The sequence below is a fragment of the Spermophilus citellus genome (genome assembly GCF_964194105.1).
Source record: "Spermophilus citellus genome assembly, chromosome: 7".
Lineage (NCBI taxonomy): Eukaryota > Metazoa > Chordata > Mammalia > Rodentia > Sciuridae > Spermophilus > Spermophilus citellus.
In genome coordinates, this window is record NC_138188.1 from 77744868 (window position 1) to 77768221 (window position 23354).

The 23354-nt window shown below is 39.2% G+C and overlaps 1 protein-coding gene and 1 long non-coding RNA gene across 4 annotated transcripts in view; one reads left to right on the forward strand and one right to left on the reverse strand.

The window, feature by feature from the left end:
• LOC308653470 overlaps positions 1–21252 on the reverse strand; it is a 63687-nt gene extending 42435 nt beyond the window's left edge. The window contains exon 1 of the long non-coding RNA XR_014023050.1: positions 21053–21252. This is a non-coding gene — a long non-coding RNA (uncharacterized lncRNA). The remainder of the gene's footprint in view (positions 1–21052) is intronic.
• A 113-nt stretch (positions 21253–21365) lies between these two features.
• The window catches only part of ATP11B (ATPase phospholipid transporting 11B (putative)), a 117420-nt gene continuing 115431 nt past the window's right edge, over positions 21366–23354 (forward strand). For all 3 annotated transcript variants that reach the window (XM_081300917.1, XM_081300916.1, XM_081300918.1), the window contains exon 1: positions 21366–21658. In XM_081300917.1, coding sequence (XP_081157043.1) covers positions 21632–21658 — 27 coding nt within the window. In that variant the 5' untranslated portion in view covers positions 21366–21631. The remainder of the gene's footprint in view (positions 21659–23354) is intronic.

Consider the following 23354-nt stretch of genomic DNA (forward strand, 5'->3'; position numbering starts at 1 on the left):
ATCATTATGTTAAATGACATAAGCCAGACACAGAAAAATAAATAGTACATACTCTCACTCTAATATAGCAGGGCCAGATGCTAAAAAGTTTGATTTCATAGAAGTAGAAGAGTACAATGTGGTTGGTTATCAGAGGTTAGGAATGGTGGGTGGGGATGGCTGGCAGAAAGAGGTTGGTTATTAAGTACAAAAATAGATCAATAAGAGAAACTAGTTCTGGGTTCTATAGTACAGTAAAGAGACTCTAGTTAATAATAATTTATTGTGTATTTCAAATAGCCAGAAGAAAGAATTCTGAATGTTCCCAATATAAAAAAAAATGATAAATATTCAAGGTTATGGCTATACTAATTGCCCTGATGTGATCATTACACATTGAATATTTGTATCAAGATATCACACTATACCCCATGAATATGTACAATTGTTATGCATTGATTAAAAAAAGAATGAGCACATAATTTTAGTATTGACAACTGTTGTAATAAACAGCTTTTTTTCTCTTTTAATAGATATAAAATGCTATTTTTAAAATGCTGTCACTCATATTCCTTTGATTACTGCTAAGGGAAGGAATGTCATAATTTCCAACATTTTTTTTCTAACTATATTCCTTCTTGGGTATAAGGAACATTTTTCTTTAGTTATTAAAGGGCATGTCTGAACAAGTAACTATGTAACAGAAGCCAAGAATTTTTAAATCTGGTGAATTCTCAGTTTTCATGAATTGACTTGAGAGAAGTGGGCATAGATATTTCTGGTTTTAACTTCTTTTTTTTTTTTTTTTGTAAAGTTGGTTTGGTTATACTTTAGCCATAATAAAAAACTATTAAGAAATTTCTATGAATGTACATACCATAAATTCTTAGGAAAAAGTTAATGCCAATCATTTTAAGTCTTTTTTTTTTTTTTTTTTTAGATAGCAGGGATTGAACTAGGGGCATTCAACCACTGAGCCACATCTGCAGCCCTATTTTTTACTTTATTTAGAGACAGGGTTTCACTGAGTTGCTTAGCACCTTGCTTTTTCTGAGGCTGGCTGGCTTTGAACTCAAGATCCTTCTACATCAGCCTCCCAATCCACTGGAATTACAGGCTATTTTAAGTATTTTTTAATATAACTTTAAAATAGGAATTTAGCATACCAAAACAAAAGTTAGTCTAAGATTACATTAAATTATATCCCTGGATTTAGAGTCTTAGTTTGTCCATACTGCTATAACAAAATACTCTAAACTGGGTGGCTTATAAACAAGAGAAATTTATTTCTTACAGTTTTAGAGGCCAAGATCAAGGTGCTGGCAGATTCAGTCTTTGGTGGGATCACTCTCTACTTCATAAACAGTGTTTTCTCTGTCTTCACATAGGAGAGAGGACATGCAAGACCCCTCAGGCCTCTTTTATGGAGGCACTAACCCCATTTGTGAGGGTTCTGCCCTCCTGATTTAGTCACCTCTTCAAAGGCCTCACCATCACATTCACACCATGGCATTCTGGATTGGGAATTTACTCCAAATAAAATAACATTATTAGCCTCTACACATTCCTATTTGGATAAAAAAAAATGGGGTACATACAATTCAAAAAACTTTAAAACCTATTCTTCTGAAAAATCAACATATTTAGCAAATATTAACTCACTAGATTTTGGGGGTGGGTACTGGAGATTGAATTCAGGGGCACTTGACCACTGAGTCACATCCCCAGCACCCCCCCTTTTTTTTTAAGAGACAGGGTCTCACTGAGTTGTTTAGCGCCTCTAGTTTGCTGAGGCTGGCTTTGAACTTGCCATCCCCGAACGCCCCCCTCAGCTTCATGAGCCACTGGGATTACAGATGTGTGCCACAGCACCAAGCTCACTGGATTTCTTGAAAATGGGAGGAATAGGGGTAATGTTTTGGGTGAGGAATTTCCCTGGGGTTGGAATATATAATGACATTCCCTCCCATTTGGTTTTTCCACCAGAAAACACAGTGGTTTTATTAGCCAATCCTGTAGTTATCCTGATAAACGTAAATGGACTGACTTTCCAAGCCTAACCAGGGCTTTGGCAGAATCCAGATCAGCAAACCAGAGGAGTAGGAGGTTCTGTAGGAAACGAGAGTAGCTAGCACAAACTGGTCCCAGCTTAAATCTCATATGCTAGCCAGGTTCTCAATGCCAAGCTACTAGTTTGACTTTAGCTGATTTAAAACTAACAGAGTTTTGCTTCTCCATTTTTAACAATTGCTGGCTTTACCACTTTTCTTTACCCATGTGGACACAATCAGTGACAGAATACGCAGGTGACAGTGATTTTACAAGACTTTTTTTTAAGCTCCCATGGATTTTACTTCTAGGAAATTTAATCAATTGTTTTTCCTAGTATATAATGGACTTTTCTTCTTTTAATTGGCACCTCAGTGCCCAATTAAGAAATAAGTATACTAATTAAAATAACAATGATAGTGTAGAATTAACTTTTGAAAACTAATGAATTTATCAAAGGGTTATGCATTAGGAAACCTTAATTTTAAAACTAGCCTGTTACTGATGTAGTCTACATCTATATCCCTATTTCCCTATTTCTTCCATTTCTGAAACCAATGTAAAATTAGAAATATCAAAGTAAGAAGTACGGGCTGGGGTTGTGGCTCAGAGGTAGAGTGCTCGCCTGGCATATGTGAGGCTCTGGGTTTGATCCTCAACACCAATAAAATAAAATGAAGACATTCTGTCCACCTATACCTAAGAAATAAATATTTTTTAAAAAGAGTAAGAAGTAGCTAAAAGCTCAGTAATCATTCTTAGAAATAGTACATGGGAGGAAATACATCGAATAAAGAGGTATCCTGAAGACTGGGAAATGATATCATCCTCTGGTCAAAAGGGCCAAAATCAACAGAGATGAACAAAGTCATCTTAAAGAAACAAAATAGACTACCACCTAACTGACATATTGAAGATAAGAATGGTAGATATCTGATCAGCCACAAAAACAGGGAAAAAGAGATTCAAAGCCCAGTTAACTTTTATCTCAAAGAAATGAACCCATCTAGTTTCTGCAAACATCTGGTCTACTTTGTAGTAATCCCTGGAGCAGAAATGCATGTACTTGGCTCTATTAATATGATGGCATTAAATATAAGACTTGCATAAATACCTCCTCTTCTTCTAGGTATCTTCTGAAAGTTGGGCTTATTTGGGTTTGTGTTCAGTGAGAATAAGAGGAAGAGAAATTAAACAACAGGCTCTCTAACTCCTGGAAGTTTTCTTTCTCACTGTAAATTAATAAAATAGATTTCTGGTTTCATGTCAGTTTGTTAGGAAATTTGCTAAATTGAGTATTTGATAAACTTCAAAATATGGTGAAACAGGTTTTCTAATCCTTCCTGGACAGGCCTCTATGAAGCAGTGATTTCTCTTAAGTCTTCTCTAAGTAATCTCTTCACTGACAAATGTCAAGCAGAACTTTTCCATTTCAAAATTAGCACACTCCTACTAGTGGGCAGAATGCACACCAGGTCCCATTTCAGCTACAGTATGTGAACATAATGGTGGATGCACAGAGATGACATCCAGAAGTTAACCATCTGTTCCCAAGGTGATGTAGCCCTCCCTTGACCCTCTCCCTTGAGCTACAGTCATGAAAAATAGAGCTCCTAATATACAGTAGGTACTCAATAAATGTATTGAAGTGTTGGCTGCACTTGTATAAACATGATGGCCTTCCATGAGCAGGGGAGAGGCCCCTCACCATTCTGACAGTATCTTCCTGACTACTATTAAATGACTCCACCATTCAGTTTCAGAGAGAGTGGACCTAAGGAGAACAGAACTTCTCAAAACTTGGGTAACTTTTTTTGTTTTAAAGACAATTCCCAGGTTCCTAGGAAAAAATAAATAAAGATAACTGCAAATAAATGAAGATAACACAAGCCTCCTGGGCTTAGGTTCTCTAAGGTACTTTGTGGAGATTCAGCCCTCCCCTTCCAAGTTTCTTCCGTCTTCCGTCAGGGTCCCAGGGGATTCTCACACTGCTAGCTCTAGTCCTCAGCAACCACAAGAGCTCCTGCTTTCACTACTCCCTAATTTTCTTTTTTAATATTTATTTTTTAGTTATACGTGGACATAATGCCTTTATTTCAGTTTTATGTGGTGCTGAGGATTGAACCCAGGGCCTCACATGTGCTAGGCAAGCACTGTACCATTGAGCTACAACCCCAGCCCACTGCTCCCTAATTTTGATCCCTTTGAGCAGAAAGACAATGAAAGAGTCAAGCTTTGGTCTTGTTCTTACAGCTCTTGGAGCTCAGATCTTCCTTCATCCACCTTTAACCTGCGGAAAGGTAATGCGGGGGCAGGCTGTATCTCTTCCTAAATGTTACTGAAAGTCCCAGGATTAAACATCATCAGAGAACTGTGTGGTCACAACCTTGGGGCTCCAGGTGTTGCTCAGGGCCCAGGAGAGACACCAGGTAATCTCATCCCTGCTGCTGCTTTGGGGTAAGGTTGCTTGGTGCTGCTGCTGGCTGACTCTTCTGCTGGTCCCAGAAGTCTTAGACATATCCATGCCCACTGCAAATTCAAATGAGCCAGTAAGAAAAAAACAAACTTTGAGTTTTTCCTATTATACTCTCACAGCATGGAACATTTCTGTGACCGTAGATGTTGGGGTCCTCCCCAACACACAAACACCAAACACTTCTCCAGTGTATTTTCCAGTAGATACCAGCTGGCTATCCTCTAATTCAATTCAATTTTGACACTATCTGCCTGGAAATAGAGGAAGATCCCATAGGTTGAGGGTTCAGTCCCAGAAGACTGCCAAGCACCTCGAACTCCAATCATAAGCATAGATTGTGGCCTGTTTTTCTGACCAACCAGTTGCAAATCAGGGTTCCCATGGTACTCTCCTTGGGTCCAATCTATTTGCCAGTGTGGCAAACAGAACTCAGGGGAACATACTTTCATTTATAGGTTTATTATTAGGGATACTAAAAAGGAAACAGATAAACAGAGGGAAGTGATGCCTAAGGCAAGATATGGGAGAAGGGGCCTAGAGCTTCCATGCCATCTCTAGATACATCACCTTCTGGGACCTCCATTGTTCAGCTATCAGAAAGCCCTCAGAACTCAGTTCTTTCCTCTTTTTTTTTTTTTTTTTTCACGGACATCTCATTAAGTAAGCTGATTGATCAAACCATTAACTATTGGTTTATCAATTCAACCCTCAGCCCTTTTCCCCTCCCCCAGGTTGGGTGGAGGTACTGTAAGCTCCAACCTTCTAATTGCAAGGTTGGTGCCCCTGGCAAACAGCCCCCATCCTGAGGCTAAAGTGGAGACTCCAGCCACCAGTCATCTGATTAGCACCCAAAAGATATGCGTCACTTTGGAGATTCTGGATATACAGAGCTATTTGTCAAGAAATGAAGGACAAAACCAAATACATATTTCATAATATTATAGCAAGAAATACACATATGCTGCCCAGAGAAAGATCCAGTATGCCTTTGGTTGTCATGCTGGGCCTCCATTAAGACAAGTTAGCCCTGTCCCTAATGTCAGATAGGGCAACCTTGGAGAGGTCTTACAGTTTCTGCACTCCATACATCACCTACACATAAAACCTATCATTTCTTTCACGATACCCGAAGTATTTCTGCATCCCTTGTCAAATTTTTCTGCTTTGGCAGATAGATGTGGTATATCCAGTTCTCAAAGCACTGTTGCAATTTGCTAAATAAAAATGTGCTTTGTAGTCAGCAGACTTTTTGATTCACCTGTTGGTCTAACTGCCTTTAAAAAATATACAGCACATGCTAATAGAATTAGAATATTCTCTGATACTAAGGATGGAGTTATATAAGTGGCTTGGACATTATGGATCTTCATAATGACCATATGAAGGCTAGGTTTTTTATTTTTGCACTGGGTTTTTTATTAACAATGGAGAGAAAGAAAAGGTAGATGAGAGAGAAGTGAAATATAATGCCAAGGGGTTTCAGCCTATGATACTTGGATTTGCTATATTAAAATTATATAAAAGTAAATAAAGTTTAAAAGTATATAAAAATGTTAAGTTTGTAATTTATCATTTTTGGTGTGTTTAATCATTTGTCTGAATAGGGGGCATCATCCAAAAAGGGATGAATAGGGGCTGTGGTTGTAGCTCAGTAGTGGAGCGCTTGCCTAGCACGTATGAGGCACTGGGTTCTTTCCTCAACACCACATAAAAATATATAAATAAAATAAATGTATAAAAATACAATAACATTTTAAAAGAGATGAATAAAAAAGGTAATTTCTACCTATGGAGACATTTTTGCAAAATACAACATGGGCTAAATTAGTGAATACAGGATGCTGGTGGAATAATGCAAAGTACCCATTATCAACCTAGTACTTGCATGCTCATTATTATGGCTGAGAACCTAATGAAAAACATAATTAAATTTAAAATTCATTGTACAAGTAGTCAGAGTAGATAGAGTACCAAAGCTATTCATGTTGGGGCCTGGGAAGTCAACACTAATCACTGGCTGGTTTTTCTCTATTTTTTAGTCCACTATACTAGTTAAGAGCAAGGATTTTGCCAGGCGCTGTGGTTTATGCCTGTAATCCCAACGGCTTGGGAGGCTGAGACAGGAGGATCACAAGTTCAAAGCAGTTTCAGCAAAAGAGAGATGCTAAGCAACTCAGTGAGACCCTGTCTCTAAATAAAATCCAAAATAGGGCTGGGGATGTGGCTCAGGGTTGAGTACCTCTGAGTTCAATCCCCGGTACTTCCCCACCCCCTCAAAAAAAGAGCAAGGATTTTAACTTGAGAGAGACCTAGGTTTGAGTCCTGGATCTGACACTTTCTAGGTGGGCAATCTTGGGCAAACTGATGAACTTTTACATATTTATATGAGTTTTCCCTCCTGCAGAACAGTAATGATAGTATCTACATCTTTGCTAATAACCACAATATTTAACTACTGGAACAGCTTGGGTACCAACACATCAGAATGACGTCTAACTGCTAGAGCAGGAGTCCCAGAGGGTCTCTGCCATGCCATTGTTAATCCTCTAGTTTCTGGATTTGAGGAGGACAAGATGGAGAGATCCCCAGGAAAAGAGATGGGAAATTGGAGAAAAAAGGTACAGAGGACACTTGGGGAGCTTGGGACAGCAGCTCTTCACTACCACAACAAAAGTACTAAAGTGTTTTAACAACCACTTTGGCCGTATGGTAGATAGAAACTGTGCCATCCTCAGGTTACAAAGAAGGTTAATTAAGACAATGTATTAAGTTCAGTGATTAGCACCTAGTAAGTGTTTAATAAATAGCAGGTATTATTATTATTGATTCTGTTGTTATTTAATGTCTGGTATGTAGATTAAATTGGCAATAGTGGATAAAGACCAATGAAGGCCAAGTCAATATTTGCAATGTCATAGCTTTTCTAACTACTAAAATGATTGCCACATTCATATTATGAGAGTAAATGACACCATGGGAAGTAATATGAAAAACCAGTAAATAATTTTAAGGAAAACCAATAGTAACTCCTATAAAACACCTAGTAATATGGGAATTCACCTAGTTTGCCATACAATGCAAAAGAAAATTAAATTCACAAATGTAATTGCATCTGACAAATTATTGGCATAAACCCAGGGATGGCACAATAAAAAGAAATTGACAAAAATGATAAAATCAATTTTAGCATCCTCAAAGCAATTTGAACCTTAATTAATTGCTACTGATAATTTGAAATTCGATGGAACATTTTTACATTTCTGGGAGTACACATTAGAGATGAATATCTTCAGGTAAATTAGCAAGCAAATAAGAATTTTTCCTTATGAAATACATCAGCTCAAATCTGAGTCTTCTGAAAGCTCTGTAATACTATACAACTTAATAATTCCACATACTATCATTATAGTGCCTAAAATGAAGTGGCTATTTTAAAATCTTCTACTTATTTTTTTTAAACATTCAAAATAGGTTAATTTAATGATTTGGGGTTTGTGGGTTGAGCCTCAATTGAGCCTCAATTGTTTCTTGGCACTCAATATTAAATCAATTAAGCACCAAATTACTATATCATCTTGCCATGACCTGAAAGTCTCCAGTGAACATTTAGTGGTTTAGTGGTTTGGAAAATGTGGCTGAGATGAAGTGAAACAATAAGTTTACTGACAACTAAAATCAACAGTATTTTCTTTTTAAGCGCTTTCTTTCAGATAAAATGGTAAAAGGTCAACAGAGCTTTTAATTCCATAAGGTAAAACAACCTTTACCGCTGTCAAAAGGGAGGTATATTTGAGAGTTTCAATCAACTAAGGAAGCGCACAGACAGAACCGAGGGACTTATTTTCTGACTCACATATATTTTTCCACGTTTTGATGGTAGGTACAAGCTAATTTGCATTACCAATTAATCAACATTGTACCACAAGTTCTGTTGTAGCTTCAAAGGGATTTTTTTCCACTCAAGTAAGTCTAAGAGAACAGAAGTTGCTATTCACATAAACTGTTTGAACAGAAAAAAAATTTGAAATTATACTTACAGTAATCAGATTGTGCACTATTATTAAACATACAGTGTGCATTTGTAATTTTCTGGCTTCTGTTGATTTATCAGCTTTCAAAAGGCTCAGTCTGTCTGAATGATGAAATAAAGACAAATGCTTGCAGGGGAGAAAGGTTGAAACCAACTGGGGATACAGAGAGAAAAGACAGCTAAGGACAAGATATTAAGGATCTGCTCTCATCCACAAAGATGATATTTTATGGGGAGAGACATAAAGAATACAAACTCTGAGATCCTCACACTGTATATTCTCAAAAGATGTCTTTTATTCCTTATTCCACAATTATTTTACAGAGAACTGTAAAGACTCTGAGACTCTGATGTGACTATGAACTGGTCTTAAATAAGAAGAGATTCTTTCTGGCAATAGATCAGCATATCTTCTAGGATGTTCCCCATTTATTGTTATAAATTTATTTATTATTATATACATTAATTTGTTATAAAAATTTCTATATTAGCCATAAGAATGTATAGTGTTCGTTTATTACATCATAAACTGTAGCAATCGGTAAGTAGCACAATTTAATCAAGCGTACTTCAAAAAATATTTTTAGTTGTAGATGGACTCAATACCTTTATTTAGTTTTTCAATGTGGCTGAGAAGAAGTGAAACAATAAGTTTACTGACAATGAAAATCAACAGTATTTTCTTCTTAAGCGCTTTCCAAACCACTAAGCCACTAAACCACTAAATGTACCTACATGTACTAGGCAGGCACTCTATCACTGAGCCACAACCCCAGCCCAATTAAGCATACTTTTATTCTAACCTTTAATCAACATAAATTTGAGTCAGATGAGGAAAAAAGGGATTAAAGAGCAGACTGTACTTTATTTACTCACCTTCTATATAGAGGATTATATCATTAATTATTATTAATAATAATATTGGGCTGGGGATGTGGCTCAAGCGGTAGCGCGCTCGCCTGGCATGCGTGTGGCCCGGGTTCGGTCCTCAGCACCACATACCAACAAAGATGTTGTGTCCGCCGAGAACTAAAAAATAAATATTTTAAAAAAATAATAATAATATTAAATAAAATAGGATCAACATAAAAATTAATAATACTCATCAGAGTTATTACAATAGGTGATTGACAGTAACAAATGCTCCCCTTTGAAGAATACAAGTACTTTCTGTCAGTGGTGCACCTCTGGTCTTTGACTCAAAGGGCAGGTTGGGAACTCAGTTCCCAGAAAGGGCAAGAAAAGGGAGGGAAATCCAAGAGGAAATTTCCAGGTTTGAACTGGAGACAGATTCCATCCATACGTTCTAGAAAAATCCATGAGAACTGTAAAGACTCTGAGATTCTGATGTGACCATGAACTAGCCTTAAATAAAGAGATTCTTTCTGGTATAGGATATTGAGGAGCAAAGAGCAGGCTTAGGGGCTAGTTATGAAGTATTCATTTTAGGGAAGTATTATGGTTTGATTATATGGTGTCCCCCAAAAGCTCAGGAGACAATATATGCTTGTTAACAGGCAAAATGATTAGATTGTGAGAGCTGTGATCTAATCAGTAGATTAATTCATTTGATGGGTTAACACTGAATGGATTACTGGGTAGTAAATGTTGGCAGGTGGGGCATGGCTGGACAAAGTAGGTCACTGTGGGTGTGCGCTTGGTGATTATATCTTGTTCCTCTGGCTCCTCTCTCTCTCCATCTCCCCTTCTCTCTCTCTTTCTTTTTCCTGTCTAGCTACAATGAGGCCAGCAGCTTTCTTTTGCCGTATGCTTCTGTTGTGATGTTCTATTTTATCTTGGGCCCAGAGCAATGGAGCTGGCTGACCATGGACTGAACCTCTGAAACTGTTAACTCAAAATAAATGTTTCCTCTTCTAAGTTGTTCTGGTCTGGTATTTTGGAAGTTAGTAGGGACAGTATTGAAGCTACAAACTAAGTATTGTACCAGAGTTTAAACAGCAACTTGATAAAACAAAACAGATGGAGCTAAAAATAAAAATGATGGTGGCAACATAAAAACTGGCATGTTTCCCAAAGTACTAATTAATTAATTAATTAGTAAGGAAACTTGCATCTTCTCATTTGACATATTAAAACAACCCAATAAAGTAAAAATAAAATGTCATTTGGAATCCTAATGCAACCTCACACTCATGAAGTTGTCATTAATTACCCAGTGGAACTGAATCCTATTAATTAGCATTCATACACATTATTGAATTGTTCAAGGCTAAATGATGTTTGCATTTTTCTGTACAGGTACATAGATTTAAAAAAACATAAAATAGTACTGAGGAAAAAGTATCTAAGTCTGTAAAATTGTTCAGCTTTCTCAATATGATTGAGGATTTTTCATCCTTTTTCCCCAATACTGTATCTAACAGTAACTTTTTCTTCTTATAATGATCATCCTTAGCCATCATAATATGAGTGAGTTGACTTTCTGGTCATGCTAGTGATTCCACTAAGTTAGATGTTCTCTCATTGCATTTCAGGGCTAGAAGTGCAATCTACAGTCATGAGACAGATATTTTCCTCTGTGCAAAACTAACAATCACGTCTTGGGGTTAAGCCTTCAACTTTACCTTTATTAATATCTCTGAATAAAAAAATCCAAGTGTGCTAAGTAATAAAACATGCACACATCACTTCTGTAATAGCTTCTCCTCTTGACACAAGCACACACATTCACGTGCATAAATGTATGCGCACATACATTCACAGAGACATCACACTCCTGTTTTATGGATACAATGAGTAAACTCCTTTTCACAACAGGATGTTTCTTCATGCAAGATCACTAGGTGTTGTCTATGCTGATTAGCAAGAAGCATTACTCCATCCCCCAAAGTTACCATGTCTTAGGTGAATAATTGAGGACCTGGTCAGGAAACAAATACATCTTAAGGTGAAGGTGTCAGAACTAAGAATATCTAAACTTTAACTTATAGACTTTCTTTATTCTATAAAAACTATACTTTCCTACATAGTTCAAATACAGTCCTTCTGAATACTTTTGTCTATATTTTTATTGTACTCTGGGGTAGCACCTTTGATCTGGAACTATAAGCTACTTCTTCTTCTTTTTTAAATATATTTTAAACTGGTACATAAAAATAAAAGTTACAGATATGAATGGGATATCATATAATGTTTCAGTACATGTATATACATAGTGTAATGTTTAAATCAGGTTAGACATATCTATTTCCTTACATCATTTCTTTATAGTGAACATTTTAAACATTTAAAATCTTTTCTTTTAGCTTTTTGAAATGTATGGTACATAATTATTAACTATATTCTTCCTACCAGGCAATAGCACCCCAGAATTTGTTGCTCCTTACTGTAACTTGGTACCCACTGATCTTGAACTGTAAATTTCTTGAGGGCAAGGCCTATGGGACTATTCACCTGGGTACCAGGCACAATGACTGACATGTGCTAAATGTTCAGCAAATATTTGTTGAATAAATGTGGCAGAAGGGATGACGGTACAAAGGAGGACTAGAGTCTAATATTATGGACACCAGACTAGGAAAAGGTTTACTATGATTTTATGAATGGATCTTATAAAACTGTCGATAGTAAATATATTACTACATTATTTATTAACTCCTATAATAAATATATACAGACCTACATTGTATTTTAATAGAAATTATCTAGAGAAAACTAATTTACCTCACCAGAAGTACAATATTAAGTAGAGTGTAAAGTCTTTGAATTAATCTTGCACAGGAAAACACCTCATTTCATTTGGTCTTCTCACCTCATTGTTTTCATCTTCTTTTATCCCCTATATTCATAAAAATCCAGTTTATCGTTCTAGAAGATTCCTTGATTTCTCCTCTGGTCACTTAAAAGTTGTTTATTTTTTATAGGATACCAAGTCAAGCAAACACATATTTGCGCTCTTCATGAACTTTACAAACTGATGAAAAGTCCCTGCCGTATGGAAGAGTCTCTTGGGAAAGACAGACATTAAAGAGAGACCACAGTAAACAGTGTCATGATTACCAATGTGCAAAGTACTTGTAGTACAGGGCACTGTGGGAATGTTTAATGGGGAAAAGTACAGAATGACCTGGTTGGAAAATTCAGCACTTGCCTGGGGCACCAGCAAAGCAAGACTCAGAAAGAGGCAGAGAAAGAGTCAGCACAGGACAGCATGTGTGAGGAGACAGAATGAGATCACGGAGTTGAAGAAAATCTAGGAAGAAGTTATTCAAGATACATATACATTTTGTTGTATGCTGTCTCAAAAAAATAGATAAATGTTTATTTGTTTCATGCTTCTATTTTTACTTGGTTGGCAGACAGGAGCACAGCCACCAGAATCCTTTAGGTATTTAGTGATTATGAATGTTTTAGCTCTGTAAGGAGACCTAACCTCTAAAGGGATAGCTTTAAAGTTAAGATTTAGATGATGAAGAATTAGTTGAGTAAGAAGGTAAAGAAGAATATAAGAGATTTCCTGGCAAACGGTATGTGCAACACACAAAAAGAAGTATTATGGTTTGATTATATGGTGTGGCCATTCATCTCTTTTTCTCTCCTCCACAGGGAATTACTTCCAAAGGCAGATCCCTCCAGCTCAAGGAAAAGCCACCCTGCTGTGGGGCCATGTCAAGAGAGAAACCACTAGCAGGTGGTCACAACAGTATAGACACAGGGTTAAGTCTGATTCAGCTTTATCTTTGTGACAAAGTTTCAAATACATACTAATGTGCTGGGACCTAGTTAAGTGCCAAGTGTTCCCTAGAGTTTCTTCTGCTCTGGGTCCTCAGGCCCACTGCCGGAGCTCAGCTCTCTCCTGTCCAATCTTTCTCTCCCTTAATTCCTAGAGAAATAAGGCTCTCCTCCTGGTTGCATTCTCTTTCTGCCCAAGTATCCTATCTCACCTAATCACAAACCATTCCAGCTACTATCTGTTGAGAGCCACAGCTGAAGGGGCCCCAGCTTCCAGCTGCCAGCAAACTTCTAGCTGCCAGCAAACTTCCAGCTGCCAGCTGATGATTGGCTAACAGCGGCCCCAGCAAACTTCTAGCTGCCGACTGATAGCTCCATGCTGATAACACCAAGGTCGCGGGTTAGTTCCCGTAAGGGCCACCAAATGCCGCAGTCTGGCTGGGCACGATTCAGGAGCCACTTGTCAAAAGAAACGAACTTTATTTTTAGAACACACACGCCAAACCACACAGCTCTTCAGGAAAACCTTCAGAGCCCAAGTGCCACCACCGGCTTGCCGCAAGCCTCTCAACCTCCCCCACTCCTCCTGCTCTTGAGGCCGATTGGGTCGCATGGGCGGAGCCAAAAAAAGTCCCCCAGTGAGCAGCTCTCTGGTCTGAAAGGGTGGGGAAACAACCCAATGAGCATCACCGCAGAGGAGCCCATCAGTTGGCAGCTAGAAGTTTGCTGGGGCCGCTGTTAGCCAATCATCAGCTGGCAGCTGGAAGTTTGCTGGGGCCCTTTCGGCTGTGGCTCTCAACACTATCCTTGGTCTATCTCAAATCCCTTGTTCTCAACCTTCCTGAGCACCAAGAAAACAGTATGCTTTCTTACATGTTATCTGGAGTCACTCAAAACTCTGCCCCAGTACACTCTCATGGTGCTCTCTGCCACCCTATTGTAGTTTTTATCATGACACTCCCCATGTCCTTTGTAGTGGTGAAGTGGCACCCCCTTTCTCCACTGAAAAGTCTTTACTGGGCTTCTCCAGAAATCTTCATCCAGACTGATTTTAGGACTGTCAGCAAAAGAGTCTCTGCAAAAGAGTTCAATGTAGATAAACTTCCTATTTTTGTGCCGTCCTGTTTACTTGGCCACAGGCCGAGAAGATACCAGCACTCCAGGTGCTGGACACCCCCTTACTAGTTTTTCACAAACATATCCAGTATAGTACTTTGAAGAAATGTGCAAACAAGGTCTCTGGCCTTGAGCTGGGCTTCACAGAGATGTCTCCATTTTTTTTTTTTAAAGACAGAGTGAGAGAGAGAGACAGAATTTTTTTTTTTTTAAAGAGAGAGAGAGAGAGAGAGAGAGAGAGAGAGAGAGAATTTTTAATATTTATTTTTTAGTTTTCGGCGGACACAACATCTTTGTTTGTATGTGGTGCTGAGGATCAAACCCGGGCCGCACGCATGCCAGATGAGCGCGCTACTGCTTGAGCCACATCCCCAGCCAAGATGTCTACATTTTTAAGATAAGAAAGTTATCAACTGGGCTCCATGGTAACAGCTGGCAGGGGGAGAATAGAAAGGAGAGAAGAAGCTCTCCCCTTCTCAGGTATTGTCCTTGAAGGGTGTTGTCCTTGAAGTTCACATAAAAGCAGCTTTTTCTTTCACGGTCCAGAACAGTGAAAGAAAAAGCTGCTTTTATGTGAACTTTTGCAGACTGTGAACTTCTGAGCCCCTCTCCTTACATGCTGGGTATAAAACTCTGGAACTACCTGAACTTAAGGTTCAGGGGATTAATTGATTACAGCAAAAGCCATGCCTTCTGAACCAGGCTGCAGCCAAATAAAAACTGTTTCCTGCTATCTTCGGTGCCTTGCCTCATTTGTCCCTACAACAGTGGTAAGCTATTACCAAAGTCAGATATTCAGTCTAGTCCCTGAACAAGTAGCCCTGTTCTTCCTGCTTCCCAGTCAGAAGTTTCTTAGAACTAGTACCCCTCGATTCCTAACTTTTAACACATTCTACATCTTGCAACCCAAAGAAATACAATCCTTTATTTCTCTGTAACTCAGCAGTCTTTACTTGGCTGCAGTCTTTAGTCATTTTATTTTCTTCTATCAGTCTCCTGCTCATAGAATTAACATTTAGAGTCACTGTAAAATAGTGAAAGTGTGGGGTGCAATTGTGGTGAAGGAAAAGGAAATCAAATAACCTCCCTCAGAGGAATAGACAAACTCTAGATAGGGCAGATGGGTTGGAGGGGAAGGGAGGGGGCATGGGGTTACTAGTGATGGTGGAATGTAATAATCATTATTATCCAAAGTACAGGTATGAAGACATGAATTGCAGTGAATATACTTTGTATACAACCAAAATATGAAAAACTGTGCTCTATATGTGTAATAAAAATTGTAATGCATTCTGCTGTCATATATAATTTTTTTAAATGGTAAGAAAAAAAAAAACCTCCCTCAGATTGTCAAGGGCCCACTCTTACTTTATTTCAAAAATTAATCTTTATGATTTGTAATTATGACTGATTTAGTCTTATATTTTCTTCTATTTCTTTTAGTCCAAAGATTGAAATATATACAGTACAAGATATAAAAGCAGTGGAGTAACCAGCTAAAGGGAAACTAAGAGTAGAAAAAAATAATAAACTGAGATGAGTAATTCACAGAACGTGCAGTGGCTACAGTAAGTTTCTGAATTTTTAAACAAGCAACACAACGACAGGAAGCCTGCATTCAATTACATAATTCAAAATGCCCATTAGATTAGAAAACAAACTAGTTGCTCAGGGGAAGCACAGTTTTTTGTGGTACTGAATTTCTGCAAGTGCTCAGTGCAAGAAAACAGCGTGATGAGTGAGCAGTTGTCTCAGCTGTAAAACTGTTGTGGGGGTCCCTCAGCCACTTCTGTAGTCACTAAACTTAGAATGTTTGAGTGATCCTGGACTGCAGTTCAGTAAAAGTAATATTAGGGGGAGACAAAAGAAGACTAGCCAAAGATAGAGTTCTAAGGGTTTTTCTTAAATCTGAAAATAAAATTTAGATGGCTTCAAAGAGTGCATAGTTTTCAGGAAATTCTGCATAAACATGACTTCTCACAACTGAGCATGTCTGATCATGTCTAGAAAGCAGAGAGTAGTGGTAGCAATTTAGAGCTATTATTTCAAAAATTTGCACAAGCAGCCATCAGAACTAGGGTTAATGTTTTATAAAAGTTAAGGAAATAGACAAAATATTTGTGGGCTAGGCCAAGATTTTCCTCAGAAAACAATCTTGGATCCATTCTAATACAGATAAGGGCAATGTGACCCCAAAGGTTTTGCCAGTGAACACAACTAAGAATGTTTTTGCCTAGAAAAGCTATGACACAACTGTTAACAAACACCTATCTAATGCAGTTATTTTAATCATCCAAAAAAAAAAAAACCTCAGAATATCTAACTTTGAGCATGAAAGCTTCTTTTGATGGCTTTAAGACAAAGTATTACAAAACTAATGCTTCTAGATGGCTAAATAATTTGCTCTATTATGTAGCATAAGTAACTCAAAGTTGGGTAAGTATTGGAGACTGCCAAAACATAGTAGTTCTGTTTTGTGGTTCTGGGGATTGTACGAAAGGGTCCTTTATCACTGAGCTACACCCCCAGTGCTTTTTATTTTTTATTTTGGGGCAAGGTCTCACTAAATTGCTTAGGGTCTTACTAAGTTCATGAGGCTGGCCTTGAACTTTCGATTCTGTCTAGAGTTCCCAAGTCACTGGGATTACAGGTATGAGGCACTATGCCCAACTACATCATAGTTTCTAACAATATGAGTTAACCATTTCAGTTTTATTATAGCCCACCTGAAGTCATCAATATTTCTGTCAATCCAGGCCATCTGTCTATTTAACCTTTTTCTCTCAATGTCAAAAATACATATAACTAAATTCATGCATTTTCGATGTGATGGAATGCCACAGATTGCACATCCAAAGGAAATATCAAGTTATTAAAGGGCACCTTAAAAAAATCAGAACAAGGGAGGTGCAGAACATATTTATGTTTTATATACTTTTTCATCTTTCAAGAAAGAGATCATTTTTATGGATTCTAACTCTCACAGTGGTTTTGCTTTTCAGTTCTGTGTAAGTAACTGAGTTCATGTAACTTAGCACACAACTGATATCTGTTTAAGGAATTTTCAGGGAACTATGCAAATATGTAACATGATTTTGTCCTAATGCAATTCTTCACAAGAGATACTAAAATATATGATGATGTTTAGTTCTAGAAGTTTATTTATTTATTTATTTATTTTTCCTTTGCCTGAAGACTGATCTGGTCTGGAACTCCTGGGATGCTTTTTAAGTAGAACAGATTTACTATTAGATTTATGATTTTGAAGAAGTAGAAAGTAAGTTATTTTTTTAAAAAAAAATGAGATAAAGCAGATTTGGGGACCCATCTGATAGCTCCACTGCTATAGAAGTAATTAAGGCAACAAACTAGCAAGGCTCAGGGTCCTCCATGGAGATTGACACTGAGTGCCCTTGACTTGAGGATGGAGACCACTGGTCCTATCACATAGTTTGGGATCTAATACAATCATTCAGGATGCTTTGCTCTATATTGCCTTGGTATTCTGGGCCTAGATGTTTTTCTCTAACTACTCAGTCATTGGCCTTAATTCATTTAACAAACACTTTAGACACCATGAGTATCAAAACTAATGAGCCAGAAATCCTGTCTTCAATAAGGTCACAGTATGCATTTTCCATTAGTGGTTCAAGAAATTCTGATCAAGAAAAATGTCTCTTTGTTTTGTCTGTTATACCTGCGAATGTCTATTACGCCAAGCTAGGAGACAGTTTTTTCCCCTGGGAAGGAACGTGTCTCACAAGCAAAACTAGCACAGAATTATATTAACAAGTTTACTCTACAGAATGAATCATATTTGCCATTAATTCAGTGGCTGTCACACAACGTTGGTAAATTATTGTCTTTGAGTGTCTGTCACCTCACTTGGAATGGCTTTTAAGTTTCAGGTTTCCTTGACACCATGGCATCATTTCCTATAAAATGCTTTACTTCTGGTCCTTTGCCAGTCCAGCATTTTTCAACTCAATTCTTCACTCTAGCAAGTTTCCTACCTGACCATTTTTGTTTCTGTTTTTCCCCTCATCCTATCTCAAAGCATCAATACTCTGATGAGTATTTCTACCATTTTTCTGGTTAGAAAACTCCAGGAACTGCCAATTTCCTATACTCTTATCACTAGCCAGAAATTCTGTCCCTATTGTGCCTCTCCCTACTTATCCAGCCCCACTTCTTACTATTCCAAATTAGTTATTCTACCTCAAACATCTGGAGTTTTCCTGACTCAAGTATTTGCTCCTATAGTTCTTCTAGTGAGAAAGCCTCTCTCTCTCCTCCATCCTCCTATTTCAAAAGTTCAGCTCTGTGGCTGGGGATGCAGCTCAGTGGCTGAGTGTCTGCCTAGTTTTGCTCCACAGACCACAAAAATACATAAATAATAAACTCAGTCTCTTTTCTTCTGAAGGCTTCTCCAATTGTATTGTCCATATCAGTATAATAATCACTAATTTCAGAAAATTGATATACATTAAGGCCTAAAAATATAAATTTTTAGGCCTTAATCCCTTTCTATCTTGAATTATTAAATGGTTCCCCATTCCAAATTCTCTTTCCGACTAGATTATAAACTGCACCCAGAGCAAAGGGCCTAATTTGTCCCCTTCCAGTTTTAGGCAGTTGTTATAAATACATTTGATGCTCAAAACATGTAAGAAATTATTGTGGAATAAATGAGTTATCACTGACTCCAAACACATTTTTTTTCTTTCTTTTACAGCTGGCGTCTGGCTTCTTAAGTTCTGTATTTTCCTATCTCAATGTATTTCGAGCTTTTCCAATAGCAACCGAAGAAATTCCTTTTATATTGTGACTTGATGCGCATCCATACACATACACACATAAATAAACCCAAAATTTCACAAAACTACACATTACTTACATTGGGCAATGTATTCTGATGTTTTCTAATGTTTTATTTTTTAAAACACCCATCATGACACACTAAATGAATTTCACAATCACTAAGGGGTTATAACTATAGCATAAACACTCTGCTATTTTAATATGGTCCTGATTAATAAGAGATATACAATACTCTTCTTTAAAAAAATGCTTAGAAAGAAATACTGCTTGGACTACTCATTCTTTTCCTTATAGTTGAGCTTCAGTCATGATCTTTACATTATTATTATTATTATTATTATTATTATTATTATTATTATTTGATATAAGGGATTCAACCCAGGGGGGTCTAATCACTGAGCCATCTCCCCAATGCATTTTTATACCTTATTTTGAGACAGGATCTCACTAAGTTATTTGAGGCCTCACTAAATTGCTGAGGCTAGCTTTGGTCTTGCAATCCTACTGCCTCAGCCTCCTGAGTTACTAGGATTACAGGCATGTTGCACTGCGCCTGGCTCTTTACATAATTATCTTGAGGTCACTTTCTACCACCTTCCACCATAGCACTTAGAATCATCTCCCCATATACCCCCAACTGCTATCTCTCAAAATTTGGGACACAAACAATGATACATAAAATGTCCTCTGGAGGGACATTTTCCATTAGTGGTTCAAGAAATTCTGATCAAGACTATTTTTAGTGGCATATAAATAAAAGTTTCCAGACCTAATATAATCAAACCACTTACAAATAAATACAAGTAGGATGGTCATCTCTGAGCATGCACTCTGTTGCCTGACAATCCAGAATCTGCTTCACCAAGTTACTTAACATGAGTCTTCATTTATGCATCCACACTATTGGTATAACACTTACTTCAAAAGATTGGTGGTGTTCAAATTAGAGCATGCACATAGAGCTTGATAAAGGTCCCGGAATACAGTACTCCATGAATGGCAGTAATGTTTTATACATAACAAATAAATAAACGCACCTGGAACTTCATTTTAGGGTAATAAAGTAGGTTCAGTCCTAAGAACAAGAGTAAGACTACTTTTTCTCTTTAAATATCTTGCTATTTTTTGAAATTGAATGATTTATAATATAGAATTCCACTGCTAGTTTCATAGACCATAAATATCCTGCAATGAAGCTTCTATTTGTAGAGCTGAATAAGCATTATATAATAAGGATTGCCTACTGAAACTAAAAAAATGAGTATACATATGCAATGGCTTGCCTAGTCATGCTAATCTAGATTTAGATTTGTTTTTGCTTGATTTTTTTTTCAAACCATAAACGACCATCTGTTGGTGAGGTGTGGTTTCAATCAGTAAGAATACAGCATACAGATGCATAACACAAGAGGTGCGTGGGGCTGCTTTCGAATAAAGTCAGACCTTCAAAGTGAAAGCCTTGTTCAAGCTGCTTTTATATTTCTTACCTTGTCATCCACACACTTAGATTTACCCAGTAAGTCAAGATACTTCTGGGGTGTTTCTGACTGCAGGGTTTTGGCGGTCAAAAGCAAACTACTTCTCCATTGAAATCATTTTTCTCCTAACCTGTCCCATTTAGCACCTCAAGAAAGAATATCTCGCCCATTCTCCCATACACACTGATGCCGGCTGGACCAGGCACTGGGGAACTGCAACCCTTTAAAACCCACTAGTCCCATCTCAGTTATTTGCTAAAGAGGGAAGAGTTGTGTTGACAGAGCCTTGGACAATTTAATCGAACCACTACAGGAACCTCTGAGGATTAATCTTCAGTCACTTAAACTCCAGATTGCGCGTATGTGCTGGGGGACGCGTGGACCCAAGAGGGCAGAGAGCCAGAAACAGACCTGCAACAGGAGGCAGAGACAGCGGAGTGGGCCACTAGCTGCGGACTCGAGACAGACTTACAGAGCGACTTAACTCGAGCCCGAGAAAAGCAGACCGCGGGAGGACGCATACACCGCGCAGAGAGCCCCGTTCCCCTCCGCGATCGCCCCCGCCCGCACTGCCGACCCCCAGCTCGGAGCTGTGGCGGGGAGCAGCCGGCCCCCAGTGCTCCGCGCACCCCCTTTCGTCACGTCCGGGGGCGGGCTGGAGCGCCGGGGGCGGGGCCGGGCGGGGCCGGGGGGCCGGGCAGGGCGGGGGTGGGGTTGTGGGGGGTGCTTCGGGTGACAACGGTCAATAATGAAGGTGGCTGCGGCGCGGTGGCTGGCTCAGCAGAGCCGGGCGGGGGTGGCGCCGGGGCCGCGCCTGTAGGAGCTCCGGGCCGGCGCTGCGGGATGGGGACCCGGCGCGAGGAGTGAGGTGGCTGCGGCGAGCGGAACTTCAGCCCGAGGGGCTCCTCTGCTCCCCCTCTGGCAGTCGGCCTCCACCTGCAGCCCCTGGGCTCCAGCGCCCCGCGGGGCCGCGACGGCGTCGGCGAGGGCATGTGGCGCTGGGTCCGGCAGCAGCTGGTAGGTGTCCCCCGCCCCTCGGGCACCCGCCCACGCGTGGCCTCTCGGCCCCCAGTGGCGGGACTGGGCCCGCGGCGCGGAGATAGGCCGCGGCCGAGGCGGGCGCGGGGCCCGGGCCGGAGAAGCCCCGCGCTGCCGGGGCCGCAGAGGCTGGCGCTGCGCGGAGGGAGGCAGCCGCTTCCTGCCGGGGCTTCTCCGATACTTCCTCCTTCGGTCGGCTCCTGAACGGTCGCGGTCAGAAGATGAGGGTCTCCAGCGGAGTGGGGGTGCCCCCTGAGGAGCCTGCTAGGGCGCCGGACGCGAGGTGGTCTTGGGGAGAGGAAAGGGGCTTGGGTGTCTTGTCTGTAGCAATTTAGAACAGGTTTGGGTGAAGAGCCGGGAAGGACTTGCCTTCAGCCCCCGCTTGGCACCGGGGGTCAGGATTTACTTACTGTTGCGTTGATTGACAAGGAGGAGGATACCTATCTCCTACCTCTGGACGAAAGAAATTTTTACCTAAGGCCTAAATGAAGGAAAGAGTATTCCAATTCCCCATCTAGTTTCGAGAAAGATGTACCGTAGTTTTGAAGAACTAGTTTCCGTCCTACCTTGTCCTCCCCCCACCCCAAGCGAAACTTTTAAACCATACCTTTTTTTTTTTTAATCCGATTGTACTTAAGGGGCTGTTTGAACGAAAGGTGTATTTAACTTTCAGTATTACTAGAGCATCTGGAGGAAAAGAAAAAAGAAAGAAAGAAATCTTAGGAAAGGGTGACTTTAGGCATCTTTTAAAAAGCACCACCTTTCCCAGAATTTATTCAGAGAAAAAAATCTTTCCTGTCTTCTGGCAACTGCAGTCCAAAAAATACACTACTAAGGCAACGGTGACAATTAGGACAGAAATTACTTCAGGCTGAAGAATCTTTTTTTCTTTTTTTTTTTTGGTTGTTCACAACATTACAAAGCTCTTGACATATCATATTTCATACATTAGAATCAAGTGGGTTATGAACTCCCATTTTTACCCCAAATACAGATTGCAGAATCACATCGGTTACACATCACATTTTTACATACTGCCATATTAGTGACTGTTGTATTCTGCTACCTTTCCTATCCTCTACTATCCCCCCTCCCCTCCCCTCCCATCTTCTCTCTCTACCCCATCTACTGTAATTCATTTCCCTCCATGTTTGTTATCCCATTCCCCTCACAACCTCTTATATGTAATTTTGTATAACAATGAGGGTCTCCCTTCATTTCCATGTGACCAACCAAGAATTCTGTATCCAGCAAAATTAAGCTTCAGATACAACGACGAAATAAAAATCTTTCATGATAAACAAAAGCTAAAAGAATTTGTAGCCAGAAAACCAGCATTGCAAAGCGTCTTGAGCAAAACTCTACACGAGGAAGAAATGAAAAACAATAACCAAAACCATCAGCAGGAAGTGCCTCGGTAAAGACAGAGGGAGGGGGGAAGTAAACAGGCTGAAGAATCTTAATACCTAATACCTTATCTGTGTGATGAGGCTTGCTACTGTTCATTCTAAATCTCACTGATTAAATGCTTCTACATTTCATTGTTTTTGTTTACTAGTTTTAAAGGCAGTGGTAAACCTTAATGAAGCAGAAACTGTTTTTGTGGGACTAAAACATCTTGTTTTCCCTGTTCTAGAACAACATTTTTATGTTAAGACTAAGTATGGTGTTTTTT